The sequence below is a fragment of the Eubalaena glacialis genome, chromosome 9 (assembly GCF_028564815.1).
Source record: "Eubalaena glacialis isolate mEubGla1 chromosome 9, mEubGla1.1.hap2.+ XY, whole genome shotgun sequence".
Classification (NCBI taxonomy): Eukaryota; Metazoa; Chordata; class Mammalia; order Artiodactyla; family Balaenidae; genus Eubalaena; species Eubalaena glacialis.
Genome location: NC_083724.1, coordinates 76,836,265 through 76,846,530, shown reverse-complemented (window position 1 = coordinate 76,846,530; position 10,266 = coordinate 76,836,265). Strand labels below are relative to the sequence as shown.

General features: G+C 44.6%; 2 protein-coding genes across 5 annotated transcripts in view; one reads left to right on the top strand and one right to left on the bottom strand.

Annotated features, from left to right (window-relative positions):
- Nucleotides 1-892: 892 nt before the first annotated feature.
- Nucleotides 893-10,266, top strand: part of MOB3B (MOB kinase activator 3B) — a 234,881-nt gene continuing 225,507 nt past the window's right edge. Inside the window, exon 1 of one of the 4 annotated variants that reach the window (XM_061200483.1) lies at nucleotides 893-1,229. The gene's annotated coding sequence lies outside the window, so the exon portion shown is untranslated. Of the gene's footprint in view, nucleotides 1,230-1,856; nucleotides 1,959-10,266 lie in introns of those variants that run through there. The other 3 variants (XM_061200482.1, XM_061200480.1, XM_061200481.1) reach the window with 3 other exon arrangements.
- IFNK (interferon kappa) lies at nucleotides 3,778-6,587 on the bottom strand. Its single transcript, XM_061199138.1, has 2 exons — nucleotides 5,910-6,587; nucleotides 3,778-4,873 (listed from the first exon to the last, which is right to left on the bottom strand). Exon 1 carries the CDS (start codon nucleotides 6,535-6,537, stop codon nucleotides 5,911-5,913), a length of 627 nt encoding a protein of 208 aa, XP_061055121.1. The 5' UTR covers nucleotides 6,538-6,587; the 3' UTR covers nucleotides 3,778-4,873; nucleotide 5,910.

Sequence of the window (10,266 nt, the reverse complement as noted above, 5' to 3'; positions counted from 1 at the left end):
ACAGAAACATTGCTTAGTGGCTGGGTTTTTGTATCTGACCATTTTTTCTTCTCTTGTTTGAGTTTTACATTCACAATATTCATTATCTTTGCATTGCCAAATGACACAGAATTAAATCATTTAATCCAGGGTTCATATCATTAGACCATGACTATTTATTAAATATTTCTTATAATATCAGAATCGACTTGATATTGCAAAGGATGAGTGTGGTTTTAGAGGGTCTCACTTGGTAGTTGTGGAAACAACTTTTGGGGGAGGGATGTTTTCTCTGTGTATTCTAGTTTCTACTCAATATATTTCCATACTTCTTTAAAGTGTGTAGTAGGAACTGTAAAATGCAATACCTAGTCATTTGGTACTTCTCAATCAATGTGCACTAAGACGCTATCATATGGGGAATTAAAAGATGTGGAAGACTCATTCTTTTCCTCAGGAAGCTTATATTTAATGACTACTACTATGAACTAGGAATACTTTCTATGTTTACTTTACCCTTTACTACCACCCTGCAAGGTAGATGCTACAAGGTAGAGGTCGTAGACCAAGATCACACAAATAGAAAGTGGCAGGCTGTGGGTTGGGCTTCAAAGTCCATGCTCTTTCCATTACTCCCAGCTTGCTCTAGCAAATTTGCTAGAATCTCAAAGTATTTTCCAATGATTAATGCTCTCCTCAGTCGGGCAGTCCACAGCATTTTTCAACAAGTCAGAAAATCCTGGAGAAGGTGAGCAATTTCCCCCTCTCTAGGTGCCTTGGATGTGGCCATGGTGGACCCAGAACGCATCCTTTCTGATTTGATGTCCAATTCCCCGCCCTGGCCACAGGGTCAATGTCTTTTCCGCAAGGCTGGGAGCCCTGCTCAGACTGTCCATTCCCCAGCTCTTTCCGGAGGGAAGATGACCCAAAGGCGACCTGACGTTCCTTTCCGACGGAGCTGCCATTCCGCGGGCGGCCGCCAGGGGGTCCCCGCACGCGCCTCCGCATGGTAGCCGCGCGCCGGGTGCCGGTGGGGGCTGCTTTGGAGCGGCGGCGTCTGCAGCTGGAGTCCCGCGCTCGCTCGCCCGCGCGCTCGTTGAGACCGCGCGCGCTGGCCCGGGAGCCCCTCGCTGGATCCGCGAGCGTCGCCCCTCCTGCCCCGAGCTCATCCTCTTCCTCTCGCGCCGCCTGCAGCTGCCCCGGCGCGGGGAGCCGACAGGGCCCTCGGGGCTGAAGGTAGAAACCCCACGGTGAGTGAGAGCTCGCTTCAAGCGGGGGGAAGTGGCGCAGCGCGCGGCCGCTCGCGCCGGGTCGCGCTCAGGAGGGTAGAGGTGCGGGGCGCACCTGGGGGCGGGTGCAACAGGAGGGCGGGAGGCGGCGGACCCCGTTTCCCCGCCCGCCCTTCGCTGGCTTCCGGGGCTGGAATCCGCGTCAGACCCCTGCCCGCGTCTTGGCTTCTGGCCGGCTCCTCCCGCGCCCTTCCCGTGTGTGAACGAGAGTCCACCCTGGGCTCCGGGGCCTTGATTTTAAAAGGTCTGTCAAAAATATCGATCTTCCTTCGGGGTACAAGTGTGTCCCCGAATCCATCCCGGGTTGCAGATGACTGCAGGGTGCGTGCTGGGCAGTGGGTGGCGGGAAGACAAACTTTTACAAAAGTGCGCCTGGGCAGGGGGACCACGTTTAGGGCGTCTTGATATTGAAGGAAGAGGCTCGGCTCGGGGCTGCGAAGGGGAACTCCGCTCCGTCGGCGAGGTAGCCCCGGGGACTGTGGATGCTTCTTGGAGGGAGAGGGTGTGAAAAGGACGTACAAATCCTGCCCAACCCCTGGGCCAACAACTGTCAAATATCTGGAATCCCAGCCCCTCCCTTTCCCTGCACTGAGGAAGAAGGTGGAAACCCTTCAACTTTCCTTTAATTGCCCCCTCCCTGCCTTTGGACCCCTCTGGAAGGGTAAAGGGCCGACTCCCGGCTCCTGGCAGGTAAGTACCAGAGACTCCAAACTCCTCAAGATCCCCCTTCACCCACCTTCCTGACCCCCTCCCAGACGTCCTCCCCACAGGGACCACGCGACAGAGCCGATTGAGATCGTGGCGAATAGCCTTTTGTTTCTCCGCGTTTCCCCTATTGTTTGCCTTTCTCACATCTGGCGGGGCTCGGGAGACAAGGAAGCCCCTCGGGTCCTCCTCCCCCGGCCTCCACACCAGCCACCCGGCCAGCTCGCGCCCGGGAGCCCGCCTGGGGAAGGAGAGGAGCCCGACCCCAGCGGTGCCGCCCCACCCGGGCCTTGCGGTTAGAGGGCGGAGGGAAAGTTGTTCCTTCCCCGCCTCCTCGGGTGCCTGTGGCCCCGGGCGCATTTCTCAGGTCTTATCCCCAGCGCGCCGAAGAGCGCAGGTCGAGATGGGTGCCTCTTTCGGCAGAGAGTGGAAGCGAGGTTCCGCCCCAATCCGGGGTGTCCTTTGGTGGGTTCCAGTGGATTCCGATCTCCGCCTAAAGGCGTGTGGCCGGCCCGCTGCCAGGCGGCGGGACGGGATCAGGGCTCTGGTAGGCAGACAGCTCTAAGGCTCTGAGGTCTGCGAGTTTCCAAGGGTCAAAGGGCAGGCGAGTCGCCTTAAAGAGAATGGAGATATGCAAATAACCTAGGAAGCCTGGAGACTTTTTCTAGAAACAGGAGTGAAGTGGCTCCCTCCAGAATGAACCTGGAGTTCTGTCTTCGCATAGGGCCCCAAGTGTAAAGTCCCGGTCCCCTCTCGGCATTTAGGAAAAACGGACCCGGAGGACCCAGCGCAGACGCTGCCAGGGCCGAGTTCACGATTCCCAGGCCCTGTGAATCGGTGTCTGGGGACAGAGTTCCCCTGTGAGTGCGCCTGTGAGATTATAGTGGCCCTGTTTCTCTGCCTTTCCTATCAAGTTGTTTGCTTACACATGGTGCTTATTCTTAGTGACTGTGGATTATTAAAGAACTAGGACTTAACACCTGAAACTAATATAATATTGTAAATCAACTATACCTCGCGGGCGGGGGGGCGGGGGGGGCGGGGGAAGAACTAGGGCCGAAGCACAGTAGCCACTCTGAGAGGGCAGGGCCCCCAGCTGGTGCCCCTAGAGTTACTTAGACTGAGAGGAGACTGTCTGTACACCTGTTGGAATCTATACCTGCACATAGTCTTACATATACTGGTGTTGTCAGCTTTTTCTGTCTGACTGACACCCAATCAGTCCCCTTGCAAGGAGACTCAACTACACTCTTTTTTTATCCTCCACCATTTGATCCCTGCCCCAAGACAGGGGAGGGAGGAAGCTTCCATCTGAACACTCGTGACCGATGTACCCACTCAAGCATTTTAAGTAGAAACTGTGCACTGGCCTCTGCCCAGTTCCAGAAGTTTTCCCTTTACTGGACTTAGAACTTTTGAGCTTCCATTTAATAAAGAAGAACAAAGGAGACTAAGTCAGGAGAGTGGACACATAGAGCACTTTCTCCAGTGATTTCTGAATATTACCAGTGGGACCAACAAAAGAAAGAAAGCAAAATCTTTGAAGCACCGGAAGGCACTTTACAAAGATTTCATTATGAAAATGATCCCCAAGGAAGGATTCCTTTGAAATTAGCAGCAGCAGCAGCAGGAGAAAAACAAGAAGGACCTGAGTTGCTCAAGAAGTGTCTAAAGGCATCATTAACGAAGTGAAAGGGCAGTGTCTGTCCCAGTCTACTCCAGTAAGGAAAACAGGGTAATTGCAGTGAAAGATAAGCTTGTACAGTTTCTTTAATTTTAGAATTAAAAGAAAACCCTTCCCAGCATTGTAGAAAAAAACAGAAAATACAGAGAGGTGAAAATTAAAACAGAGGAAGGAGGGATATTATAAACAAGGCTCCATTAAACAGTCTTATCCAGGTATTTCCTTGGAATAAATTTCTGGAGATAGGATAGCCAGGTCTAAGGAGTTCATGTACTTTTTAAGGATATTTAAGATGCCATATTGTCCCGTAGGAAACTTGTGCCAGTTTAGCCTCTCCCCATCAATACACAGGAGTTTTTTTTTTCCCTATACCCCACTGATAGTCTATATTATCACTCTTTTTTATCTCTGCCAGACTGGTGGGAGGGGAGTATCTTATTGTCTTCTTTTGAATTTCTTTAAGCATAAATGAGATTAAACATTTTTTTCATATTGCCTGTTAGTATTTCTTTGTGATGGTGCCAGTTTGTGTCCTTACCTATTTTTCAGTGAGAGTGTTCCCCTTTTTCTGACTAGTGGTGCTCTTAATAAAAGCATCCTGTTCTGACTTCTGCCCCTGCCAGTACAATCAGACAATCTTTATTGACTTGAAGCGTCAGTTCTCTTCCTTCTTGCATTGCAAACATTTAGCAAGACTGCAACCATCACTTGCTGAAGTCACTGACACAGTCCCAGTAGAGTTACAAGGGAGACCATGCAAAGGCATTATTAGAGAAATTCATGGAAAATATTAAGTGTATACTTTCTGCTCAGTAGCTTGCATGCCCTGACTCCTTTATAGCTTGTAATGCTTTTTTAAAATTTAGAACTACTACTGATGAGTTTTTTCTAAATGGATTATACTAACTCATTTTATTGTCTGATCCTTCCACTGATAACCCATATACCATGATCCACAACTAGTTCCTGTGCTTTTAAACATTTCTTCTAACTTTTGGACTGAATTTGCCTCCATTTTATCACAAGGCTTTCTCAGTTTGACTACATTGTTGGAGCCCTGTACTTGGATGAATCTTGAATCTAAACAGTTTAGCAGCGTGCTGTTAAAGTAATAGCAGGAGAAGCCTTCCAAGAGCTGAACCGGGTACATTTCACCCTCTTTGATGCATTTGGGTAGCCACAATCTCTGTTAATTCTTGCTTGAAGGTAGATGGTTCTGAAATGGGGTAGGGGAGAGAGAGGAAGAGAAGATTCATTTCAGCTAGAAGATGAATTAATACAGATGAAGGACCACACAAGAAAATTTAAGTAAATAATCTGGGTAATCTAGGTACAAAATAACTTTCAAAAAGATAAAGTCTATTAAAGTGTCATGTATTATTAAATTTATTTAACAAATAGAAAGTGGCTTTCTAATTGGGAAAATCCAGTCTGAAATTCTTCCATAGTCTGACTGTAGGCATTTCATTTCAGGCACAAAACAAACAAAAAACAATGAAAGGCAGATATTAAACTTTTCTGTAGCATTTTCCATGCCTTTAGATGTAAAAAATCACACAGTATGCATTAGGAATGAACAATGCTCTCTGCATTAAATCATAGGCATCTAATTCAACGATCCAATATCACCATGGATCTTCACTCTCTTAAAATAATAAAATACCAAGCCACAAACTTTGTATCATTTTAACCAAACCAAGTCGAGAAGCAAATGGGCCAGAAATTTCAATTTTTTTTTTTTTTTTTTTTACAGTAGGGAGACAGGAAGGGTTTTAACTCTATGGGAGTGTGTATAAGCTCTTTTAACATGCTGAACTTTCCTAGAATAAACAACCTTGGCAACAAGAGGATTAAGTCATTGAGGTGTAACATTTTGCAATGTTCTCTGATCCGTGTCCTCTAGCCATTGTTTTGGTGGAGTTCAAAGGTGAGAGATAAAGCAAAGCAAGTACGAAAGAGCAAAAGGAAAGAGGAACAGAGAGTAGAAGGTGGAGGGCGAATCCTCCTTTAAACCTGTCTTCAGGACTTCCTAACAAGACTCTTGGTCACCCAGGAGGTGGTTGGCATCACTTTCTTTAGAGAGGTGAATGTGGCTGCCAAACTTCAGAAACGGTGAACATTACCTAAACCGCCACCAATCCAACAGAGGGGAGCCTTGGCATAGCACAGTAATCCTTAAACAGAAGATGAAGGAGGAAGAGAGGGAAAAGGAGATTTTGGAGAGAAATGGAATTTGAATTCTAAGAATATACCTCATTTCCTCCTGAGTAGTGCTGTGAATTTATGAAAGAAGTAGAAGCATCTTCTGATTTCCACTCGGACGATCTCCCAGGCACAGTGACTGTATTTCTTATCTTTGAGGAACCTGTCTATCCTGTTGAAATATCTCCTCAGCTCTAGGTTGCTCAGCTGGGGGACCGGAGCTCCTGACTGTGTCCACTCATCCTCTGCCATCTCTCTCATGTCTTCGTTTTCCTCCTCCTCTTCTTCCAAGCATTGTTCCAGGTATTGCAGCTGTTGATCAAGTCCGATTTGGACTTGTCTCAGGTGTTTCTCTTCCCAAGTGGATTTGAAGGTGTCTTGAATGAAGATGTGGAAGGCCTGTCTGGACATTTCATAGAAGGCCTCCTTGATGTCCCTCGTCAGAGGGTGGGTGTGTGAGAGGATCTCTTGGGGCAACTCAAAAGCCTTGCTTTCCCTTAGACACTCTATAGGAAATGACTTGCTCATCCTGCTCAGAAGGTTCAGGTTTTGCCAGGTGACTCTCCTCAGGTGAACATCCAGCAAGCTACAGTCCAGAGAGAGGATGCCGGTGACGAACAGACCCACGAGGCACACTGGCCACGTACACTTTCGAATCACATCAGGCTTGGCGCTCATTTTTTTTCCTCGCCCCCTTAGCTGAAAAATCCACAAGACTCAAGGTTGACAGTGAGTGAGGTTTTAGGTCTTAAGTATTACTTCGTGTGCCTTTTATACACCTGGGTATCTTCAGTGGGGAGGAGTTTTCTCATTCGTCATTTTATGGTACTCACGGTTTCGGCCCCTTTGCCTCTGAGGCTTTTTTGACTTTGGCTGACTACATTGACTTTGGGAATGCAATCTTGTGTTTTTTTTTTTTTTCAAAGAAGTGAGCAAAGCATTACCGTTGTGTTATCTTAGGTGCCTGGATGATCCATCCCAGTACTATAGAATCATCAAAACAAGGCTGATGCAGACTGTTTCAGAAAGAACTGAAAACTGGGACTCTATACACTTGCTCACCTAACACTATTACATAAGAGAGAGCAATCCTCCAAGGAAATATTTTTACCTGACCCTGTAGCCAAACATCTTCTCTCATTGAGTTAATCATAGACGTTGACAAAATAACTATGATTATTTGATTGCAAGACCGCTAGAACATAAAATAGATTAGGTTGTTTCCAATCTTGATACATTAAGCTTTTTAAAAAATAATTAATTAATTAATTTTTATTTTTGGCCACGTTGGATCTTCGTTGCGGTGCCTGGGCTTCTCCTTGCGGTGGCTTCTCTTGTTGCGGGGCACGGACTCTAGGCGCGTGGGCTTCAGTAGTTGTGGCACGTGGGCTCAGTAGTTGTGGCTCGCGGGCTCTAGAGCACAGGCTCAGTAGTTGTGGCGCATGGGCTTAGTTGCTCCGCGGCATGTGGGATCTTCCTGGACCAGGGTTCGAACCCCTGTTCCCTGCATTGGCAGGCGGATTCTTATCCCCTGTGCTGCCAGGGAAGTCCTTAAATTAAGCTTCTATGTTTGGATATTTTCTCTTTTTATTTGATTTTTCTGGGCCTCAAAAAAGATGAAAAATAGAGCGGGTCGTTGAGCATGGCACTTATCACAGAACAGACTAGGCCAGCTTAGTTTTCTGTTGCCATTAGGAAATGTTGAAACTCTCCAACTATCCTTTCCTTTAGTTAAACCTGAACCAGTGCTTACCACCCCCGCATAGCATTTTGTATGATCTGATCTCTTTCTTAGAAGTCCTCCAGAGGGTTGTATATCAGGGAATATTTTTCTGCCTCATTAACTTCTCTCTTGTAGTATCATGCATTTTTTTTTTTAACTTTTAGATATGTTTTAGACAGTATTTTAAAACTTTAACTTAGCTGTCTTTCCTTCTTGTTTAGAGGTTCTGCGTGCTGTAAAGTTTTTTTTGTTTGTTCCTGTTTGTTTTTGAGGAGGTATATGAGTAGGTGATCACCCATTTTAGCCAAGCTAATTCACACCTGGATCAGTATTACTATGGTAATAATGGCTGTCCACCACTTATGGTTTTCACCCTGTTTGACCAGATAACCTTCTTCTAGTTATGGTCAAAGAAAATTTCTTTCTCCAGGAATGTGAAATGGGATGTCATTAAATAAGGCTAGCTTTAATTACCACCTTAAAAAAAGAAATGCATTAATTTTCAATAAAATCATTTTAGAATGGTAAGCAACCACCGTTCCATAAATATGGCAGACTTGGACTGCAAAATTGCTTAAAATGTTTGTGTCTAAATTAACTGGCTACACCAAAGGCTAATTGTAGACAAGTGAGACTTCTTAAAATCCTGGCTTTTTGGACTGGTTTACTATGAGAAGAAAACCTACTACATAATGTTACTCTATGTGCTCTCTCTGTATAAATTCTGATTTCACAGAGATATTTTGTGGGATGACTAACTTAGAAAAATAATTAGGAAAATGGGCCCTTTTACACAGGAATATAAATTGACACAAAGTTCCTGGAGAGCAAGGTGGTGCTATGTAACAAAAGCCTTAAAAATGTACATAATCTTTGACTCAGCAATTCTCCCTCTAGGAGTTGATCTCCAAGAAATAATGATGGATGTCTTTTAAGGACTTAGCTGTCAGGCAGTTCATCACAGCAAAAAACTGAAAACAATTTAAATGTTCAGCAGTAGGTACTTGGTTAAGTAAACCATCCGTAGAAAACGTCTGTGCAAGCATTAAAAATTATGTTGTGGGAATATATTTGGTTACTTGGATGGATACACTTTGTAGCTTAAAAACAAGCTTACGTGGTAGTATATAGAGTCTGATTTGTTAAATATAAACATATGCATATATGTACAGAAGAAATCTAGAAGTATATATGCTACAAATATTGAGTCATTATCTCTGACTAGAAAAATAATGGGTGATTTTTAGTTTTGTATTTTTATTTACCTAGATTTTAAAAGTTTTCTATAGGCAGCAAGTATTTCTTATTTAATAAGGCAAACTATTTTTCAAACAAAATATATTGGAAAAAAGAGATATTATACATCTGCAGTAGGATCAATACTACTTTATTTATGTAAACATTTCCGTTCTAGGGTACTTTAAAAAGGAGATGTGAATTTTCTCTGAGATTCAGTTCTAATTCAGTTGATATGAATAATACAGACTATGTGGGAGTTCAGTGTAGTATTGTTACAACTTTGCATATAAAAAATATAGGTTTATGTATAATATATATATATATATAATACATATATTTATTATTGCACATACATACACACACAGAGTTTCTAAAATGCAAATCTCTTCTGAGGGCCAGACCTTCTTACATACCTCACTTAACTTCTTATACCTAAAGCTTTTTGAATTGTCGCAGTTAGAACTGCTTGTTCCTCTTTGGGCTTCTACAGTGCTTTGTCCTCCTTAATTCTGGCTTTGTAAAGTAAATAATTGTGTAAGTGTTGATCTCCCAATTTTGTGTGCCCCCCATCTCCATCCACCCAGCGTGCTTAGCATAGTTTGTGCTTGAGACAGTTCAAACGTACTAACCAAGCTAAGAGATTTTTCAGTTGACCTTCTGTGCTAAGAGGTTCTGCCCGTGGGTGATGGAGGTGGCTGGAGATTTGGCTGTTGTCAACCGTCTTGAAGGTCCCTGTATTTTCTGCCATGTACAGTTTTGTCATCTTATCCCCCTCACCCCATATTCCCTCCTTCTATTGTCAGTCCATATTGTATCCTCATTTATTCAAAACTGTATTTTTAGCATCTACCACATGCCAATCCCTGGGCTATGTCTTGAAGAAGGAGGGATAAGGTATAGTCCATGATCTCAAGGAGTCCGCGGTTGAAGAAGTAGGTATGTTCTGAGTGTTTTAGGTACAGGAGTAATTCATAAGTCCTCCCTATAGCGTGTACCTCATTCCTCATGTACAATATTCATGACAAAAAAGGAAAGATGATTGACACGCCTGTTGTCCCCTCTTCCACCATTAGAATTGCTTGATGTAGCAAACAACCATATGGAAGACCCATGCAATATTTGGAATGCACCTATACTAAAAATCATTAATTTTTTAATCTAAAATTCCAATGAAATGGGGCGTCCCGTATTTTATGTGGCAACCCTATCCACCATGCCAGCTCCCACTGACCTCTTAGAGCAGAACTCAGATATGAAGGCCTCTGCAGGAAGCTTTTCCTCTGCTAGCTGTCCGCCTTATGCAGAGGGGCATTCGATTGTGTTTCTCTGTGCTGGTTTGACTTGTGCACACATCCCTAACAACTGTGCACAGTCCGAAGGGGGTACCTGCCACACTAAGACAGAATAGCACACACACGCACTCTCACACATAATTGTTGTGATCA

Coding starts and splice junctions, on each gene's coding strand:
- IFNK (XM_061199138.1), bottom strand. CDS start 6,537: ATGAGCGCCAAGCCTGATGTGATTCGAAAGTGTACGTGGCCAGTGTGC.